General features: G+C 41.5%; 2 protein-coding genes across 3 annotated transcripts; one reads left to right on the top strand and one right to left on the bottom strand.

The window, feature by feature from the left end:
* Window positions 1-801: 801 nt before the first annotated feature.
* On the top strand, window positions 802-7616 carry LOC130170432 (diencephalon/mesencephalon homeobox protein 1-B-like). Its single transcript, XM_056377698.1, has 5 exons — window positions 802-2265; window positions 4363-4530; window positions 4745-4923; window positions 5113-5581; window positions 5802-7616. The coding sequence occupies exons 2-5, from the start codon at window positions 4377-4379 to the stop codon at window positions 6218-6220; spliced, it is 1221 nt and encodes a 406-aa protein (XP_056233673.1). The 5' UTR covers window positions 802-2265; window positions 4363-4376; the 3' UTR covers window positions 6221-7616.
* Window positions 7617-13286: 5670 nt separating this feature from the next.
* LOC130171517 (vitamin D3 hydroxylase-associated protein) lies at window positions 13287-22243 on the bottom strand. Of its 2 annotated transcripts, none has more exons than XM_056379579.1 (15): window positions 21589-22240; window positions 20827-20940; window positions 20280-20420; window positions 19950-20083; window positions 19569-19775; window positions 19420-19460; window positions 19199-19323; window positions 18100-18225; window positions 17883-17980; window positions 17170-17269; window positions 16992-17035; window positions 16836-16875; window positions 16646-16754; window positions 15831-15976; window positions 13287-15284 (listed from the first exon to the last, which is right to left on the bottom strand). In XM_056379579.1, the coding sequence occupies exons 1-15, from the start codon at window positions 21796-21798 to the stop codon at window positions 15162-15164; spliced, it is 1758 nt and encodes a 585-aa protein (XP_056235554.1). In that variant the 5' UTR covers window positions 21799-22240; the 3' UTR covers window positions 13287-15161. The 2 variants fall into 2 exon arrangements, 1 of the variants encoding a protein (XP_056235554.1); XR_008828147.1 differs by having other exon boundaries at window positions 15148-15284; window positions 16641-16754; window positions 21589-22243.
* Between the last annotated feature and the right edge of the window lie 82 nt (window positions 22244-22325).

Here is a 22325-nt window from a genome sequence, read left to right on the forward strand (position 1 = left end):
CTGCTGCTGCTGCTGCTGCTGCTGCTGCTGCTGCTCAACCGGCCTAATATCACTCTAATAGCAGGCCCTCTTGACACTTGCATTAAAGCCCTCAGCCATGCTGGACATTAGCCCGCATTAAGTTCCGTAAAAAAGCTGATTTGAGGAAGAGCAGCTGAGAGGAATTCCTTCTCGCTTTAATTGCTTTAGAAACGGTTCCCACAAAGAGACACTGGCCAGATTTACCTCCAGTTTAAGTTCTTATTTCCATCGGTTCACAAGTTAATCCGATTTTTTTTCTCCTCTAGGCCTAAATGCTCTGCAGCTACTGACAAAAAGGAGAAAAGAATAAAACAGAAGGTCGGAATTAAAAAAAAAAAAAAAAAAAAACAAGCATTAGAAAATTATTGTTATTATTGAATTTTTTTCATCCTTTTACGCACTGAGAACCACTTGTTGCGTGAAAACGTACACTAAACTCATTCTTTCATGTTGTTGATTTTGGATTTTCCCCAATATGCGTAAATAACCTACCATCTACGTAAAATTACAACTACCAAGGGACAATACCTGAACACTGTAAGTTGAAAAGTAAAGTTAAAGGCGTTGAGGTCACATATAAGCAGCACATTCATGTTTTCACACAGGCTGTTGTCAGGAGTCTACAAGTTCTGCAAATGAATGTGACCAAAGATCAAATTGAGTTTAGGATTTTAAAGCCCCCCTCCTCCCTTCCCCTCCCCACCCCAGCCCACCTTCCTCTTTCTCTCTCACTCTTTCAGAGAAAATTCAACAAAATATGCAAGCTTTACATTAAAAGGCTACTTTTCGCTGCCCTTAATTCCAGCCTAAACGGGTTTTCTCCGGGAGAAGAAATCTTTTCTAAAAACCTTGAAGAAGAGAGGGGCATTATTGTTTTAATCCTCTTACCAGCAGTCATTTTAAGACATTTTTTTGGAGGGTGAAATGGCGTCTTGTCTACCCAATCCTAACCTAAATCCCTCGGGGCCGGGGAGCTGCTGGAGGCAGTGCAGCCCAGCCTGCATCTCTCCATCTCAGCTGCTTTCCCACCAAACACGCAGTCACACCGAGGCAGGAGGAAAATAAAATTAAAGCGCGGAATTAACCTGAGAGTCACCATGCTAGAGAAAGTACAGGCCATTACTTTCTGTTTGCATATCATTTAATTAAGACCTGTGTTATAGACCTTTTTGGCTGAATTCAAGCATTTATTTCTTTTATAAGACTTATATTTATTATAGACCGCTGCTGAAGCAAATATTTACACTAAAGGAAAACTCAAAAAAAAAATTTCAACATTTTTTTTCGTCACACTTGTAATGGTTGTTTAGGCCTAAAGTCAATCCCCCCAAAAAATCGATAACTAACAAATGGTCATTTCAGCGTTTATTATAGGATAAATCAAAGTGATTAAAGGAAGGTAACAGTAACAAGGATTCTGAGTGAAATCGTTCGTTAAAAATATATTTAGACACCGTGTAAATAATAAAGTGCAGTTCCTTGACCTCGGCTCCTATTGAGCAACACATGTTGAAGTGAGATATTAAGTCAAAATCAAAGAAATAATAATTAAGCAGCCTAGGCTACAAGAGCGTCACATAATGAGGGTTTTTTTTGTAATGCATCTTGTTATGTTGTGGTTTGTTCTGTTTTTAATTATTAAGAGGATATGCTATTTAGGCTCAATACAACCAAAACTTAAATATTATTATTATTATTATCACCCCCCAAAATAATTCGCTTAATGTCCATATCTAATTAGAAATAATAAATAGCTAAATGTCAATTCTGGCAGAAAAACCCCTACGTGCAAAATTAAAAAAACAAAGAAAAGTCATTTATTTCCTCCAGAACAAAAAGAGCGGCAGCAGAAAAGTCGGCAGCTCGGATGCAGGAATCATCTATGAAGTGAGGAGTAATGTGAAGAAGGAAGAGGAGGGGGTGGCGGGGAGCTGAGGAGCGATGTGATTGGCAGAGAGAATGAGCGTCGGAGCGTCCCGGTGACCCCGCCCGGGGTCGCTTTAAAGGCCGATAGATGGCAGCTCAGCATCCTCCCACATCCACCGAGAGGCGAGCACGGAGCACGGAGCACGGAGCGGACCGAGCGGGACGCTGTCTGGATATCAGAGTGAATGAACAAACGGGAAGAAACGGGAAGGAAATGAAAAGCCGCCTGCGGATTTTAGAGAAGAAGATCTGAAAGGAAAATATCCGGCTACTCTGCCCGTGGACATATTTGGCTTCAGACTCACATAGAAGAGAGAGGTGAGAAGTTTGCCGAGTGGTTGGATCGTCGTCTTGTTGACACATGTTCTAACCTGTAGTGTAGCTTAACTAACTGTCTGGTTTTAATATCCTACTGTTAAATGTCTATAGGAGATTTCTTTTTTTAAATTTGTGTTGGTTTTGTTTGATATCAGCACATCGTCCTCTAAACTCCATATCTTGGACAAAACTGTTCCCAAAGTGCAGTCAACCGACCAATCCGAGATCCACAACAAAAAATAGTTAGTTACAGTAGCTTAACAACACGAGTGTCACTGGCTAAAAGTGTTTAACTGTTCAAAGTTTTCAGTCACATCTCTTACACGTATATATACATCCTAATGCGATTAATCAGGCTGCAGTTTCATATTCTTAGCCACCTTTAATTGTTGGTTAATAGGATTTTATGGCAGATGTCTTCTGTTTGATTTTCTTTAACATTACAGGTTGTTTAATTGACTATAGTTGAATTATTCCCATTCACTTCCTTTGTCGTTGGGAGTTTGTGAATGCTGCTGAATCGGTTCCATGTCTGCAGAACTCCGGCCCCGAGGCAATCGTCACTAAATGCTGTATAACTCATAAATCCACGGCAATTAGCATAATGAGGCTTAAATCAAAGCCCGAGGCTCTGTGACATTGTCCTGAAAGAAGAGCATTATGTTGAATATTTAAGCTGCTGATTAAAAAAAAATCCAGAGACCGATTTAGTAAAAATAATGCAATAAAATAGTCACATGAAAAGAAAAAAGTTATTACATTAGTCACACGTTTTGATCTCACATGCACACACACACACAGACACGGAAATAACATACGCGCGCGCGCGCACACACACGCTGGCCCACCTTTCACGTGTCAGGCCTGATGATAAATTAATAGCCTTGTGTAGTGGAAACCTATTTGCACTCACATTAGACAGGAGCCCAACTGGGGGTCCTCGTGCATATTTCACTGAAGACCATGCCACACATCTACGTCAGCCTCCAGGCGTTTGAAACCGACCTGGGACCCGCCACAGATTGAAATAAACGACCCCCCCTCCTCCTCCTCCCCACGAATCAAACTCTGTTGGAGCAAAGTAAATATTTTCTCGCACCTTCTGTCAGCTCAGCCTGTGGAGGTTTGACTGCGTTTAAACTCAGGAGAGCGCACAAAATAAAAGCCTCAAAATGAAAACTGTATTTTGATTTTAGCCAAGCTGATGAAATAAAAAAGAAACACCGTCAGAATTATTTTAATTGGCCTATTTTGTTTTGAATCACTGGGAAAAAAAATATCATTACATTTTTATCTGCCTAATCAATAATAACAATATTATTTTTAATACAGACCACTATGAACACATTATTAATTTATGTTAGTGTCCTAATATACAAGCAGGTTAAAATAACACCATAAAATGCGACACAATAATATAGCCTAATAGCTAATGCAAAAAAAAGAAAAAAGAAGTAGACTTGAATATTATGCATATTACAACAAATTATTGTGCTTAGAAACTTTAACTTAAGCAGGCCTATGCTGCATTTATTTGAGTTAAAGTGCTAAATCTTTGGCTATGTTCGTTGTTTCATTGCTGAATGGAACTGACTTATTTTAGCCTGTTGTAAAATTGTTCTGTTGGCACAGTAGATTCATAAATGCCACCATGTTTTTTTTTCTGGCAGCTTTAAATAGATAATAACAATAAAAATAATGTTATATTAACAGTTTCAAATCTAAACATTTTTCCAACGGTTAATGTGAGCAAATATGGGCAAACCCTCCGTTTCTTTAAAATATCCGTCTGCTCTCTCTCGATTGTAACTCTGCAACAACACACATGAACTTTGAGATCAACTTCTCCGTCTCAGTCACAACAAGTCATCTGTTCTGTCATTCCTGGATAAAATGAGGGAACTATTTTTCCTTAGGAGCGCAGTCTTTAATGCTCATTTTTCACCTGTTGTCATTTCACTCAGTTAGGTTACAACACACATAAACCCGTATTTTAAAAGGTTTTATTTTTATTTAAATAGCAGCAATAGACAAGCAGAAACTGTCCGACTGGTTTCGGGTCCCGACACTCACCGCAGCTTGTTTCTTCCTCCGCAGACAGCGCGTCGGGCATGCAGCACTACGGGGTGAACGGCTACTCTCTCCACGCCATGAACTCACTGAGCGCCATGTACAACCTCCACCAGCAGGCGGCGCAACAGGCCCAGCACGCACCCGACTACAGGCCTTCTGTGCATGCACTCACTCTTGCAGAGAGACTGGCTGGTAAGAACCAGTTGCTCACTTTGCTTTTCAATTCCCAACTTCCCTCCAATGTGAACTGCATCTCTCTCACAAAGCAGCAGCTGCTTATACTTCAAACAGTGTATTTTCACATGTAGTCAGTGTGTGCTGCTCTCAGGGTGATCACCTGCTCTTTGACCTGTCCCTCAATTAAACTGCTCGTGTTTCTTGTTTCTCAACGGCTGCACATTTCAAGACATTATCCTTGAGGCCCGGTATGGCTCCCAGCACCGAAAGCAGCGGCGGAGCCGGACAGCCTTCACCGCCCAGCAGCTGGAGGCCCTGGAGAAAACCTTCCAGAAGACCCACTACCCCGATGTGGTGATGCGTGAGCGTCTGGCCATGTGCACCAACCTGCCAGAGGCGCGTGTGCAGGTAAAAAAAACTCAGAATGCATTTACCCTGTGTCATGTTTGCCTGTTGAACCGTCATTTGCTAATTAAAGGTTATAAAGGTTGATTTAGAGGCAATCATGTATCAGTAAAGGTGAAGATGGAGAGGCGAGGTCCACTGTTGAACAGTACTTAACCCAAGCTCTGATCTTCCTGTTCATCTATCTGCCAGGTCTGGTTCAAGAACCGTCGGGCCAAGTTTCGTAAGAAGCAGCGCAGCCTGCAGAAGGAGCAGCTCCAAAAACAGAAGGAGGCGTCTGGAGCGGCAGAGGGCTCTACAGAGGACTCCAAGGCCGACCTCACCACCAACACCACCACCAACACCTCCACCACCTCCACCACCGCCACCCTGGTTCCTGAGGCCCGCACTCCTCCCCCTCCCTCCTCTCTTTCATCCTGTCACTCAGACACAGAGAGGCTGGCGGCAGCACAGCCGCAGCCTGGTGAGATGAGCGTGGAAGTCAACGTCACCTCCCCTGAGCCATCGGACAGCGAGTCAGCAGCAGAAGATAATGCTGACAGAGAGGAGGACGAAATGAGGGGGGAGACGAGGGGGAAGATCAGGGAGGAGACGCAGGGGGAGGGGGGAGCGCAGCTGGGGAGCAGCTCCCCATCCTGCAAACGACTCAGCCCCACATCAGGTAAGATATAGAAGTCGAATGATTGCATTTACTCTAACTATTAATTTCCCCTGATTAGAACCTAATCACAATCATTTACATTTACAGCCATTTCTACAGAATTAGTCTCTAAATCCTAAACAAAAACACACAATTCTCTGAAAAACACAAAAAAATGATCTCCATAGTCGAGATCTGTGTGTGTCAAAACATACTTATGTCCTCTCTTCCTTTCCATCAGACTCCCCCCTGGGCTCCCCCGCCTTGCCTTCCTCCAGCAGCGTGACCGGCGGTTTGGCTCAGAGCAACTCCTACGCCTCGTCTCCCCTCAGCCTCTTCCGGCTGCAGGAGCAGTTTCGCCAGCACATGGCCGCCACCAACAACCTGGTGCACTACCCGTCCTTTGACATGAGCACGCCGTCCTCTCTGCCCTACCTGGGCATGAACGTCAATATGCCGTCCCCGCTGGGCTCGCTGCCCTGCCAGTCCTACTACCAGACCCTGTCGCAGGCCCAGCAGGTGTGGAACAGCCCGCTGCTGCAGACGGCGCCAGGCAGCCTCCCGGGAAGCCTCAACAGCAAGACCACCAGCATTGAGAACCTCCGTCTGAGGGCCAAGCAGCACGCAGCCTCGCTGGGATTGGACACGCTCCCCAACTGAAGCTCATCCTGCTCAGTCGACGTGTTGGGCCTCTGCTCTGGGGCGTAGCTATGAATTATGGGCCCACAAGAGGAGACTCTGGCTCCCCTACACTTTGCTCTCGACCTCACACCGGCACAGCAACTACATCTACACATCCAAAAATACATTAGAAATATGTCACATTTAAACGAAAGCCTTTTTGACTGCTACCCAACCGGCTGTCATAACGATAAGTAAAAAAATTCCTCTGTTCAAAATCTCTCCAAATTTCAAATTTTTGCTTTTTTCACATAATTAAACAAAACAACCGCTGAGGATGTTTTGTTTGCAGTTTCCTAGATTTCAGCTGAACTCAATTTCAAAACCAAAACGAAATGACAAACAGCAGAAACAACATATTTTTAGGGACATATGAAAACCACAAATGTGTTTCAGAGCAGGCACTTTAGGAGCCCCCCCCTCACCTTCACCCCATCGTCTTCATATTGGCACGCAGCTCCCTGCTGAGAGCACACCACAACATGAAGAACATTGCTGCTGGACAGACTTCACAGAAAGCAAAAACTCGATGGACAAAAAAAAAAAAAAAAAACGAACAAAAAAACCCAACTGGACTGCAGTTATGACTGAGCAGTTCTCTCTGCCTGTGTGGATGGATCTCGCTTGTATTTGACTCCTCCTGATTAACAGCTTGAGCCACTTCTTCTAATGCTAGCTGCTCACTATGATTTGAGCCTCCTCTGTAAAGTCAGGTCCTGAAACACAGAGCCGTCAGTCTCATTCCTGGACAGACACGAGATATTAAAATATTCTATAATCCAACACCTGAACGTGAACTATGCATGCATGCAGCTCTCTGAAGCATGGCTTACAGCCGCACAACACAGAATGAAGTCACATCAGATCTGATATTAGAAATAAAGCTCAGACCGGTCACTATAATCCCCAAGACGTACGGTTTTTGTTTTGGGCTTTTTTTTTCCCTCTCCTTGTTTAGAGTTACAGCTCTACCTGCAAGAATCCATTGAGCGTTGTAAATATCCCACAGTGTTTGCCTCCGTCTGCCTGGCTTTTTATGTGAAGGATTTGACAGAAAACATTCAATTCATTTCTCAATTGTGGCTTTAAGCAAAAGGACCTACAGCAGAAATGAAATAAAGGGAGAATCTGAAGAGGAGGCACGGTCATAAATAAATATGAACCCAGCCCACATACAGTATATTTTTGTTAACTCGGGTGCCAGATTGAACCCACCACTTTTTTTTTCCTGCACCAGTGGCTTCAGCAGAAAGACGCACAGGCCAATTCTCTATGTATTATATCAATGTAGATTCAAGACATGTATTTCTCAATTGTTTGAAATGTGAGTAATTTATCTGTTTAATTCAAGGGAATAAATCACACTTAAGAATGACTCCTGTTCTCAGTGTTGTCAGTCGGGATAGAGCATGAAAATATTTACTTGCCTCATTTTGCCATTTTTCCAAAGCAAAGAGGGAAACGCAGCCTAAAAGAATTAACACCTGTTACTCAAAATTAAAGAAAATAACAAACATAAAGTGGAATTCCCTGTGTGATATTCTGAATTGAAGGATATAAAAATACTGCATAAATGTGATCCAAAAATACAATTTTCCTAATGGCAGTTCTGAAACTTTGGACCTTGGTCAGCTACAAGGTGAGTCAGGAGGAGACCAGACAAGCAGTCAACATTATAATCACACAGCAGGACATCTCACCAACATGCATATATATGCGCACAAACACGCACCCACAACATATGTCTTCCAAAAACGATTTTTTCAAAGTTTCTCAAGTGAGAGGAAGTTGGCAACAAGAGAGGGATTAGTTTAGGGTGCGCCGAATCTGGCTCCTCTGCGGCTGTCTGATGGCGCTGAGTGGGACTGACAGAAAACTGAATCTTTCCACACACATTACCTTCAAACCTTTTATATTAAAAAAAAATTGAAAGTTCGGTTAATATGTTCCACTGAAGACAGCTTGATGATCCGTAAATAATTTAGACGCAGGAGGTCTACCATCCTCAACGGTGAGGTTTACACACCACATAGGGGAGAGCCTGCCACTTGTTCACCCGCTGCAGAATAACTAATCCTAAATGAAATGACTGAAGCACAGTGTCAGGCTCTAAAGAGTCTCCAATCCACCACCCACCCATCCATCCACCCCTCGTACACTCTCTCCCTCACTTGCTCCCCTCCCCTGTCAATCGAGGTTTGGCTGCACCGAAACAGAATGCTTTGCCATAAGAAGATTACCTTTGGTTGGGATATCGATGGATTAAGTAAGAATAGAATGAGATAAAATAGGACTGAAAGGGTTCCCGGAGTCAGCGAAGTTCAGACACCTGTTTTTTTTTTTTTCCCCTGCTCTTTCCCGGTTTCTCGCTGCATGACCATAAAGATTATATCACTTTCTAACTACAGAAGGGGAGGTGAGAGGGGTGAGAGGTTTAGTATGGGGCTGGTTACAATGCATAAAAACAAGCTTGAGGCTGACAAGACAATTTTTACAAATGCCTGTGGGTTATTTTCGGGTGTTCTCTTTAAATATGTGGTCAATTTGTCATGAACGTCTGGGTTTTGTGTGTTTGGAAACATCATATGGGTGTAAATTAACGGGAATGCTCTCTTTGCGTATGTGTCTGTGTGTGAGAGAGGGAGAAAGGGAGAGAGAGAGAGTGTGTGTGTGAGTGTGTCTATGGCAGCTAAGCCGCTGAAGGTTTCCAGGAGCTCTTTGATGTGTATCTGGGCAATGCGCTATTAGAGGGATTTTCCTAGTTGACAGCTCAGAGAATGTGTGGAGGAATTGCGATGCCAGCGGGCTAAAAGAATGCTGGAAACAGGATTAGGATCATATTCTGGCAGCTCCTGTCACTTCATCAATGGGCTAAGGTTTCCTCAGTGACAGCCCTCCTTCTCTGCCCAGCTAAAACCTTTAGTGGGACCATAAAAGGGGTGAGAGAGGGGAAAAAACAATGATTGAATGGTGTGCTATGATTTCTGTGCTGGGTTTGCTCTGAGGGCTTTGTGTTGGGAGGTCTGAGGGGGACGGTGTTGATTTGGAGGGAGGGGTAGGTCGTGGGGATGAGAAAAGGGGCCTTTTTTGGGGGGGGGGGGGGGGGGGGGGGCTGTGGTCTTTTTTGGAAGTTTTACACCCAAATCCCCATGGCAGAGCATGTGGAGGGGTTTTACACTGATGCTAGCAGACAGGGACAGCAGCTTGGTGTCCCCCAGGGGACGACAGCAGCAGAAGCAGCAGCAGGTGGGAAGGGAGAATGCTGTTTCCTGAATCTTCAGGATCCACTTTGTGTCTATAAGCTCTGCCTGTCTTCACCAAGTGAGACCTCTTTCACCTTGAGATGTCATATACACTTGCACGCACTTCTGAGACTGTTTACAGTGGCCCTCTGCTGTGATTAGTTCTAGATTATATTCTATTCTCTTTTTTAAAATTGATTCAAATGATTTTTAATGAAAAGACTTCTTAAGTACGCCAAGTATTTTCAATGTAGCCAAAATCTGATGCAGCTTATTTCTCTGTGCCATAAACCTTCACCATTGTCCAAAAACTCTAAATATAGCACATCAGTGAGCCACTCCATTGCACTGGGTGACATGTTCCTCCGTTTCAATGAACAGGGGCACTATGATTTATTTTGAGTTGATACACATACCATCCTGCTGCTGTAAATACTCACTAGAGCATCAAATGTGTATTAATCCACAGCTGAAAATAGTCCCCAACAAATGCACTATTTCCTCCTGTTTGAGTAACATTTGATAAAAACTACAGCCATTTTAGGATATTACTTGACCTTTTTAAAAAATAAATAAACCAATTAAAAAGCATTACATATTTAGAAACATATGGGTTTCAGGTGTAGTGCCACAGCCTGGGGAAGTCAGTATTGGCCTTTTCATGGGGTTTGCTGACAATAACAAAAAATTTAAATATCAAAACTTTTATCATAATCTATTTGTCCAGGTTCATGTATATAAAATTTAATCTCAAGCAAATATCATATTTACCAACAAGCTAATTTCAAACTGCAGGCCTTGTGCACATTACATTAAAATGAATAAATAAATAAATAAAAGTCATCACATGCTGAATTCCAGCAGATGGGAAAACTACACAAAGAGGAACATGTGGTTTCTGCAACATTTTACCCATTTTACTTACTTATAAATTCAAAATATGTATGAACATGGGATTTTTGATATGTCACATTAAGTGTAAGACATCTCATGAAAACTACGATTTGAAATCACATACTGGCATATGTGGTTTACAGACATTTCACATGTGTAAACACTAATTTTACATATTTTTTCCCCGTAAAATACAATAAATATCAAATGCAATTAGTAATCCCATTAGAAGCATCTTAACTCACCAGCTGTAAGATTCAGCTTAAGACCTGCATCTTTGGAACAACAGATGTTTATTTTTCACTTGCTGAGGCAGTTTGGATCATCCTCTTTCTACATATCACTAACCATGTTAAGGTGAGTCATTTATGCCCCCAAGCTGAATATTTTGAGAGGATTTTGAGTTGCACCTTCTCTAGTTGGGCCTCAAGTTGTGCTGCAGGATCATTTTTCTTGACTGGGCTTATAGGGTGGTCTCTCCCATGCATCTTGGACCAGCTGTCTCAATGCTGCCACCAAAAACCCCTTCCCCAAGAGTGTAACTCCACACTTTGCTCACCCATGTGAAACAATACTTTCACAATACCACAGGAGTTTGATTGTTGGCGACAAGTTATATAATGCCAGGAATTACAGACTAGCATGCAAATGCTAAATCCTCTCTTTCTCCTGAGAAGTGGATGAGACGGACTATATCTGCAGGCTTCACTCTGGCTCCCCAGCTTTGTGCTACAGCGACGCTCTCCTTTCTCCCCCTGACTTGGGTGATAATCCTGACACGCACTGTCTGCATTTTTTACTGTACGTGTTTAAGCGCATTTGCAGAGCATTTATCTCTCCAATGTAAACCAATTTGGCTATAAGGGCCTTGGGCCAAGCAAGGCGCTGGAGGGAAGAAAGGAAAACTCAAACCTAGCAGATGTGCAGAGAAGAGAGGATGGGAGAGCTGGCGAGGACGCGGGGGTTGATGAACAACTGAATGCAGCAAAAAAGGGAAAGCGGAACCGCACTGGAGAAAAAGAGTGTCCCTTGTCCGAAGGGTAAGCTTTTCAAACTTGGGATAGGGGCCTTTAAAGCCGATAGAACGTGGATCACTGAATTGTTGAGTCACAGAATCTGAGAAAATCATACGGAGCTCCCAGTTAATCCTGTCATAGTGAAATCGGTGGGCATACTTCGGGGATCCCAGCCCCTTCTGAAGAAATTTGGAGCCTGCTGTATTGACAGAGCTGCTGTTTGATACCGCCTATACACCTGTATCAGCTGTCTGTTAATCTGCCTTCCCCTCCTCCCACTAGTCCTCCGCAGCACGCTGCCTCTGCTGGTAGTAATGGCTGATGAAATGGACCAAAGACCTAAAAGCTGCCAATCTTGCTGCTTCTTGATGTCTCCTGTAAGTGGCTCTGGTTGCAGGCTGAACTTGTCACTTTGATCATCTGAAAGGCAGGAGCCCTGCTGTGTCAAACATTACTACTTGCAATTCTGTGGAACCATAAAGACTATGGGATCCTTGGTCCCTGAAATGGGACATTAAGACAGAATCATCCTAGTTTAGTTGTGGTGATATCAAGGTGTTTTATTTGCTGGCACACAGGCAGGGTCTGAATGTGTTTGGATGGCTTTTAAAGTACCTGATCTTACAGCCTAAGGTTCCTGTAAATGAGGTGTTTGCTGCTCTTATCAATGAGACGTTACATGAGAAGAGCACCTTGGCCTGTCGGGGCTGTTGAACCGTTCTGCCGTACGATTACAACAGGCGGAGCTTTGTCCAGGTGCCGTCTACATTTAACTTATCAAACTATTTCAACTATTTCCCTCACTTTATTTTGCAAGTTCGAATGTTAAATCAAGGTCCGGTATTATTTATAACATCATGACTACATCACGGCATCTACAAAGTTTTCTTACACTGATACTAGATTTGACTTAGATTGCACTGACAAAGTTTTATTTCACATAAAGTTGTGCAATGGTGGAAAAAGTATTCAAAGCTTTAAATCATGCAGCAGTACTCTGCTTTAAGTATTACTAGGCATCTCCATAGTGCACAAATAGCTCATCTATATTTGTCAGTGGCAAGTGGTTTTATAGGGGGCCTTGATGAGAGCCACTGGAGTCAAACACATGGACCTGCAGATTAAAGCAATTAGCTGATAATTGCTAAAAGTTCAGAAAAGCTGCATAACTGGGTGTTGATTATCAGTGGGATCAACAGTACTGGAGACATTTTCAAGCCAGTTGATTTGATATTGAAATCGCTTGATAAAACTTTAAATATTAGTGTCATGATAGCTGCCAGAGTCGGAGTTGATACGGTCGACTTGCAATATTAATGCCTCAAGTCTAAGCTCCAGAAAATGTCATATATACATTTTTTTTGCAATCCATGTTGTAAGTGTGCAAATGTACAAATATACATTACACTAATACAGATGTTCGACACTTTCTATTTCTCCTTTATTACAGATGAATGATTTCTTAATACTTATTAATTCAATAAAAACAATTTTTACAAACTGTAAAAAGTTGTATGAAATGAGATTTTGGGTTCATGTTTTCATTTACATGTTTCACTGGTTCATAGTGAGGAGATATGTCATGTTAGTATAGATTTCAAACTATGAGTTGGCTTGGTGCCATTAGTTATTTTTTCATTTTTCAAGGAGAGTTTTACATTTGTTAAAAAGTAAATGCTTTGTGTTAGCCAAAATGGATTAATTTTCATCTGCAGTCTCTTGTATGAAAGTTGGCCCTAACAGCAAAAATGAAGTCTCCTACATTCATAGTCTGGCACATTCTTTTAACATGTTTAACAAGAATGACATGTCTGTCTTTTTTGCCAGTGTTGTGTGAATCAAATAAGATAATGTTAGGATTACGTGGGAAAAAAAAAGAGAAAAAAAAAAAAATCAGTGGAAATCAGTTTAATCACTGTTTTTCTTTTATATATCGGTTTTTTGTTTAAAATGCTATATTTGGCAATTATAGTTTTCTGCATTATATCACTTATGCTTTCATCATCTGTGATGCTTTTAAAGTGCTACAGTATAGAAATCATGTTTAAATTGATTTTAATGTGTATAATACACAACTGCCAAACTGTAAATGTATTTAATGGGCCAATTTGAAGGCTGAGTTTGTGCACGTGTGAGTGTGTGTGTGTGTGTGTGTGTGTGTGTGTGTGTGTGTGTGTGTGTGTGTGCGTGTGTATGCCATTGCTTCTGTCTCAGATCCTGAGGGATTTATGAACAATGTCAAGTTCCCTCTGAAGACCTGAGTCTCTTCACTGCCTCTTAAAGCTTAATGCTCCCTGACTGAGTGGCACAGCGAGAGCCACACACTCTCTCTCTATGTGCCACAGATAATGCTAAGAACAACCTCTCAATTCCAGCTCTCCTCCAAGCCTAATGTGCCCTCCTTCCTCTACCGCACGCACACGGTCATTTCCATTCAATGAGACACCAGTGCAAACGTGGACGATTGTAATGGAAAACACTAACATTGTCCCTAATGGTTTCCCATCCCAGGAGAGTTTTAAAACATATGTAAATTTATGTTAACCCAACAGAAACACATATTTACAATAGCACAGGGTAATCACAATATGAAGACATGGTGCGCTGGCCTCGTAGATGGAGGCGCCATGTGTCATTAGTCTTCTTTATCTCTTTTCTGTTTCCTGTTATAGCATCAGTGCAACAATCACTCACAAAAAGAATGAAAATGGCCTGTGCTCATCTGTGGCACAGTGATGGAGAGGCAGAGGTGGAGGGTAAAGAATAAGGTGAAGGAAGAGGTTTTGTGTCTTCACAGCTGCTGGGTGCAGCACATTAGATGAAGTTAGTTTATTAAATATTAAACTACTTAAAATGATTTAATGTACAGGTTTGAAAAGCTGCAAATATCAGATCAAAAACAACATGTTAAAAAAAAAATGATCCTGAGTAATGACTGACACAGATAAGCAGTGGAGGAGCAGTGGATTATATCTTGCCTGCACAGTATGTTATTGCTGATTTCCAACATCTGAAAACTAATTTCAACATTTTTGGAGTGGAAACAAATAAGAGGGGTGGCTCCTCTGAGAATAAAACAAAGTAACTGATTTCTCTCAGACATTGTAAAATAATACGCTGCCAGTTCTTGTAAAAAAGAGTCAGACATGATTGACAAGAAAATATTATTTTCTGCATTCATTATAAATTCTAATTTTAAACATCTTTGCATGTGGTCGGAGTGCTTCTTTGCCCAATGTGAATTCAGTTTTCTCATGGATTGTAGTTCCTGTTCATGCTGTATGACGTTAAATATTAAACAATACCAGTGGTGGCAAAAAAGAATAGATTACAGATTTATGATCTGCAGATCATACAATTATAACTGCGAGTGTCAGTTAGGCTCGTAAGCGCTTACAAGCACAATACAAATTGAATGATATGTTAAAATCCTGAGGTTCGTCAATGACCAAGTTAAACACAAGCAGAAAAGTATGCTTAACCAATGAACCTGACTATTTTTAGAGTTTAACAGTAAACATTTAGTCGATCTTTATTATGATCAAAAAAAGAACAGAAAATACTAAATAGATCAATAGAAGAGTGAAACTCAAATCATTACAGATTTAAAAATATTCAACTACCTTTTCTTTCTAAAACAATATTAATTGTTTTAACTTTTACTCATATTTCATTGTTTGTGTTTTCACAAACAATACACTTGCTGTACTCAAAGCAAATTTAACCTGAAGTCACAGAAGTTCGTTGCTCTACCTGTGGCCCCCCGGTTTAATCTCTGCTCTGTTTGACCAGTTGTTCCACCTCCTTCATGAAGCGCAGGCAGAGCTCATCCTGCCACGGCAGGGCGACACACTGCACAGCCACAGGCAGACCCTCGCCTCCAGACACAGCCTGAACACAGACACAGACTCCAGTCAGAAAACAGTCAGTAACCAGAACCATCAGTCTGCTGCCTCCACCTACTGACCAAGTGTGGAACTACAGTTTATGAGAGTCACTAATGTGACCTGGCGCTTAAGTTTGGGGTGATACGCAGGAACACAAGTGCAGGAGGTATGCCACCCTTGCTGCTCGCCCTACCAAACTCTCTGAAGGGATTATTAATCATTTTTTTTGGACAGTCAATCAAAGAACAACAAAGAGACTCAAATCCAGAACAAAGTGATGCAAAACCATCACAAAAGACACAAGTCATTTTTGTCTTGCTCTTATGCCTTTGTCTGTATCTAAGGGCTCATTGTCTCGTAATTTGACCATGGCTGTTGGCTATTTGTTGATATTTTTGTATATCAGAATATTGTAAGTTTATTTGGCATCTATTTATTGCACTGAATAAACATTTAAACTATTAATTAAAAAAAAGTTTTTTCGTCTTAACAGTGTTGATCTACTGTATTATATAGTTGGCAACAGTCACCTCTCACTGGTTTTTCCTACCTGTTTGAAGAGCTTGTCCCAGTGGTCCTGATGAATGCCTTTATAGTCCTTGAGTTCCTCCTCATCCTCTGCTGTCACCGTGGAAACGTGAACTACCCCGGCAGGAAAGGTGAGGAGATTGTAAAGCATCGTGTACGAAAGCATGGCTGAAAGGACAGAAAATAGAAATGAGTTATTCACTCTGTTACACCTGCTTTTATAATAGTAATATTTGACCATTAGTGTGGTGATATGCTGGGTTGACATAAAGTGTTTTATCACTTTTATGTGAATTTTCCTGATTTTTGGCAGATAATAAAGTCAGATTTCTTTATGCGTCTTATAGTAATTAAGAAAGTGATAACATCATAAAATTATTTATTTTTCAATTTTTTTCATTGTGTAAATAAAGCGTGAAACAGTAGTTTCCTGTTTTGCTTCACTGTTTAAAAACAAGAGATTTTCTTGTTCAGTAACCAGAGTGAGTCTGGAGAAACCTCACAGGAAGAGCGGCTGCTGTTTTTAGCCATTTTCACAGTATCAGTGTCCCTCATGACACATTCTTTGAATTCATTATCACTTTCTCTAAATGCCAAATATAAATTAAAAATATATCATTACGGTTTTGCCCCGAGCTACTAAAACAGTTAAGTGATTTGTTTTTATGTTGTACAGCTATACGTGATTTATGGAAACTATCAGCAAAGACAGAACACCTCTGACCTCATATTTACTTTTCAGAAAACACTATAGGTTACAGAATACAGATGGACAGACTCTATTCATTAACAATGCCATTTCGGTTGTTTGACAAACATCAGTTGAGTATACCGTACGGGTAACCTTGCCGCAGTATAAGAAGTTGTAGGCTGGTCCGATCACAGGGCACAGCAGCACGTCTATGTTGCATCTTCTCCAATCAGCTATTGTTTCTTGAATGTAGTCCTAATGAAAACAAACAAGAGTTCAATTTCCCCTTGTGTGCACTCACTCTTGCACAAGTGTCATACTTTTGAACAACAGTACCTCGACAGCAGCATGCTGCTTCCACAGATCTGAAACAGATCTGAAAAGAAGGCAGAGAAAGAGTCAGTATGTTCTGGCATTCGGTCCATCACATACAGTAAGGTTGTGTAACAAAGCCTCGTGAACAAACTGCCATCTTCAAGACAACTCTCTCACCTAACTCCACTGATAGCATTGAAGACGGCAGAACCACGAGGAGACTGCAAAACATGACACGAAACACACTGTCAGACTCATTGTAGGTGTTTTATCATGTAATACACAACCAAGGTCATTTTCAAACTAATGTTATCCTCGTTGTCCCTAAAGAAGATTTATATGGTCTTTAACTCACCAGGGGCTTTAGGAGGAATGAGAGGGTTCTCTTCAACCACTTCGGAAGATAGTAAGGGATAACCTGTGCTCTCAGACAGGGGTCCAGAGGGCCTCCCTCCCTAAAACAGAATCAATCAGAGATCAGTGGCACAAAATAAAACAATCTGAAAGAAGTTTGAAAGAAACAATGTGAGGTTTGATAAAGTTTTAGAACATAGTCTTCAAAAAGCAAAAACTAATATCACAGCTCCGTGAGGTTTGCACATCTTTGAGATCATACTAACATCAACTGAGTTAAGTTTGTTAGAAGGCTAACGTTTGCTAAACAAAATTAAAACACAGTTAGTTGTTTTAGGTATTCAGTCATAAATCAGAGTATTGAACAAATTTAAATTTTGACCTGGCTACGGCACTAAATGAAAACTCAGGAGCTCACCGAAGTTATTATGATTCATCCTGAGGGGGTATAAATGTATGCACCAAATTTCATGGCAATCCATCAAATAGGTGTTGAGGTATTTCAGTGTGGACTAACTGCCCCACTGACCAGAACTGGACTGGACTATTGGCCGATCAAAAACTAAGCAATTAATCAAAAAACCAACTGATTGAAAGGCCAAAAGACATAAAGATAAGTGCCGTGATTCTTCCACACTTCAGTTATTCACAATTATCTAATTATTTAGCTTATTAACAATGACCACACTGATCTTAAAGGGAAATTAAACTTACAGTTTTTGTAGCAGGGTGGTAGTTCCGTCTGCGAGGATACCCTTTACCAACAGCTCAGTGGCAACGTAGTCCATCCTCAGAGGACTGTAGGGCACTAGCTACAGGCACAAATGGCCGAAAGGGAAAAAGTGACTGCATTGGAAGCACACGCCTCATATCACATATTTTAGATGGCCATAAACCATACAGTGTGTGTCAGTGTGTGTTTTGGTCTTACAGTGTGGCCTGCTTGCTCTAACAGTGCTTTGACTTCTCTGATGCCTCGGGCCATGCTCGGAGACGGCTGCATGTAGCCATCACTTTCAACGTAACCGATCCTCAGGGGTTTGGAGCTCTGGTATATCTGAGGATATACATTTTCACTCCGTGAACCATTTGAATGGAAACAGACATTAACAGATTCATTTAAATCAATAAATATTTATTTAATTAATAAATATTTATTGATAGGAGGCTGAGGCTTTTTTTTCCATTTGTCGTAAAGCTTGAATTAAGGCACAATCAAGAAATGGGATAACTCTACTGACAATGACCTGTATATTTAACTTGTGGGTTTTAATGTGCCTGAGCTTTGCCTGCTAATATTTCTGTTTAACACACAGAATGTAATTTTCTGCTGCTAAGGATCTTTCAATCAAGACAATAACAATGGTGACATAGCATGGGATCATAGGAGTTGCTGTTTTCACCACCATTGCCATCACTGCAGTGAGCTATTCCTGGTTTGGATTCCTTCAGTGTCAATAATTGAAGATATATTTTTTTTTTACACAGGTAGCCGATTTCCCACAGAGGTCTCCTCCTCTCCAAATCAGTGGACCAGGTCATTAAAACTGGTAAAAACACAGGATAAAGCAGTTTCATGTTATAAAATCATCCCCAAGGGGCAGCGAGCCGAGCTGCTGCTAACGTACGCTCAGCTTGTTTCTTTGATAAATCCATGATGATAGATAAACGCAGACATGGATAATAATGTGCCTTCATGTTTCCACTGCACCTTATACGGGTGAACTCAACTAATTATCATCACAGCAGAGCACAGTCCCCCAGAGAAAACATCCATGGTGCGAAAAACAGGCAGCAAACCACTTAAGGGAGTTTTCATCACCATGGGAGACTTGTACCACAGAAGCAAAGTTTCAAATGATTACTACTGAATTGGCAGCAAGTTTCCTTTCCTGCCTGCCATCACCTCTAAAGCTCCCAAATGAGCATATTATATCCCATTTGTTTAATCAGTACAAAAAAAAACAAAAAAAACAAAGTGATTAGTGTGATTGCGTTACATAAATAAAGTTTGATTTGAATTGACACACCTGCACATTGAAAGGTATAGGTGGAACAGTGGGGTCCAGGGAAAACATGTGGTCACACAGCAGAGCCTGCATACACAGAGCCAGACTCTCCACATCCTTCGCCATGGGTCCAGCAGATGACAGCACTAAATTTGTAAGAAATACAAGACAACACATATTGTGGAAGTGATGATGTAACTCTGTATATCAGTGTGTAGATGAATAATGGATTTTATTCTTACCTGACTTTTGCCCTCGATAAATGGGCCTCACACCCTGTGAACTGACCAAGAAACAAAGAAATAAGACAAAGTAAAGATAAAAGTTTAGTGCAAACTGTCATGACTGCACAATGAATATCCATAAAACTGGCATCAGCAGAAATACTCACCTCAGCCGACCCGCCGTTGGCTTGAAGCCACAGATCCCGCAGAAAGAGGCAGGAATACGGATGCTGCCCCCTATATCACTTCCTAAACCAAGCAGAGAGCCTCCTCCCCCAATGAGAGCCCCCTCCCCACCGGACGAACCTCCAGAGGTCTTCTGGAGATTATGGGGGTTCACGGTCTGCCCATAAATTGGGTTACTGCAGTCATAACTGGAGATGAGACAATAAAAGAAAAACATTTTTAAGCAACGGGCGTCACGGCCTTTGCACGTCTAAAAATGAGATATTACCCTTTGTGTTGACATACATGGACATAATATTGTACAGAATGTGACACAGTGTCACAGCTTAACTTTACGATAACTTGATGTAGAAATGATTTACTTTAACAAGCCTTGGGGTAAGTTGGTTTTCACAAAGGGAATAGCTCCTTGTCTCTTCAGAACCTCAACAAGCACGCTGTCCTTGTGGACAGGCTGGTCCAGATTAATGAGCACACCACACGAAGAGTCGTGATTCTTGTGTTGTAAAATGAAAATGGACAAAGAGAGCAGTGTCAGATAATGGCACATCAAAGACATAAACCTGAGCTACATCAAGAATGCCACAACACTAGCGCATTCATATTTGGAAACCCTGTCAGTGTAATTGCTATTGAGTTGATTATGGTTATATATATATATATATATATATATAAAAAAAACAACGAATTACCTTGTATGCAATATTTTCTTTGATACTAATTGGAACTCCATACAAGAGACCATCCTTGTTGGAGCCAATAGTTTTAAGCTGGTCGAAACTTTCCAGCAAAATCCCTGTGCAGCAGTTGAGCTGTTTGTGTACATCCAGAGTCTGTGACAAAAGGAAAGAAAAGAAAAGAAAAGAAAAGAAAAGAAAAGAAAAGAAAAGAACAGACAGGTTCATATTTATGCCTTTTCTCCAAAAGACCGGTTATGTAAAACATGAAACTCTAGTGAAAGGAAACAAGGTAGATAAATATTTGTTTGATAACAGAGATGACTTTGAGCCAGCAGCCTTGAAGGAATGACTTTGCATTTGTACAAGGCTGTGGTTGACTCTAAATTTGATCCCTGCAGAGATAATAATAATGATTTATTTAGGATTTTTATGGCGGTTGTTCCAAAGTGAAACACGGTGCCTAACCAGGCACAAATACAACACTAAGAAGTCTGGGGAAATTCATTTCCATGATTGCTTTTCTGCGCTGGTAAATGAGCTGTTATGGTGTGTAACATACCTTTTCCATGTAAGAGTAAAACACATCCTCAGGGTTCAGCAAGCCTTCCCGCAGTTGCTTTGTTAACTCAGAGAGGGACAGTTTCAAGATAGCAGCAGAGTCGGTCGTTGGATGCTAGAAAACACACACACACACACACACACACACACACACACACACACACACACACACATATATATAAAAATATAAACTAATGTAGTTTCTGAGTGTGTTAAGATTATCTCCCTCACTCTCCTGTTGTATTGAACTTGTTTGGGGAAGTTTATTCAACCTTCATCATTACTGGTACATACTCTCTGGTTTGGTGACCTCAGAAAACTCCCTGCCTATATTTAACTTTAACCTGGCCAGTGATCTTATCAACAAGAAGAACCATCACCTGTTTGGGTAAAGGCTCTTTTACAGCTATTATAAATACCTTTCTCTCTGTCTACACACAAGTGTCACTTGTCAAACACACTGTGCTGTAAGTGTCCCCTGACTCTCTAATGTGCAGGCTGGTTCGTTAATAATGTAAATAACACAGAGCATCATCTAACAGTATGTTAGCGCTGTGCTCTCCCTGCCATGACAGGTCAAAATGTCCGCGATAACAGCCTGATAAAACAAAGAAATTGACAGCCAAGCGTGTTGACGACAAATGAGGAAATTGATTTATGTTAAAGAACTTAATTATGTAGAAGTGTGAATTAAATCCAGGAGTGTTTGAACTTTCGATCATAACAGGCAAGTCATACCCTCACAACTTTAGCTAATTCTCACCGACTCCTTGTGCCGGAGCACAGCCTGCTCTGCCCGCTGTAGGCTCTCGGTCCTCCGGTTCCTGGCTCTCTGGATCTTATCATTTGCCTCTCGATGGCTGGTGACCTTCCGGACCATCAGCACCAGAGCTCCCACACCGCATGCAGCAGCCGTTATAAGTGTCCGGTTATCCAGCTCCACTCCCCGAAGAAACTGCTCCACTTTCTCCATGGTTGTCCTGTTTGTCTTTTCGCTCCAAGCGCAAGGGGAAAGCGTCGGCTAACTCAGGCTAACACACAAAGACACGGTTTTAAAGCCATGCGTGTGCAGTTACTGGGCTAGTCAGAGCTGTAAAGTCAACAGGTGGGCGCGGTTAACCCGTGTAGTGACATATCTACCTGAAGTACCTTCAGTTTAAGTAACCTTCATTCCAACTGCAAATAAAACCGCCTATGAACCACACTTCTACAAAGCAAAGCAAGACGTTAAGCAACGTAGATGGCGCCAGTGCTACTCCTTAGTCAGTCATTTCAACTGAATGATCAATTTATTCAACATAAAAATTTAATTAATACACCCCACACTCCACAGAGGCCTGCAGTACAAAGTGGGGTTAGAGGTTAGCGAGGTAACTTCAGGTTTGACCGGTGGTTCACTTCTTTTCCGGAGTAAATCACCATGGTAACTCAAACTGAACTCCTGCAATGCCCTGCCCCGGAACAGGTTAACTTCAGAGGAACAAGTCAAGGCCACGCCTC

This window comes from Seriola aureovittata, chromosome 6 (genome assembly GCF_021018895.1).
Source record: "Seriola aureovittata isolate HTS-2021-v1 ecotype China chromosome 6, ASM2101889v1, whole genome shotgun sequence".
NCBI lineage: Eukaryota > Metazoa > Chordata > Actinopteri > Carangiformes > Carangidae > Seriola > Seriola aureovittata.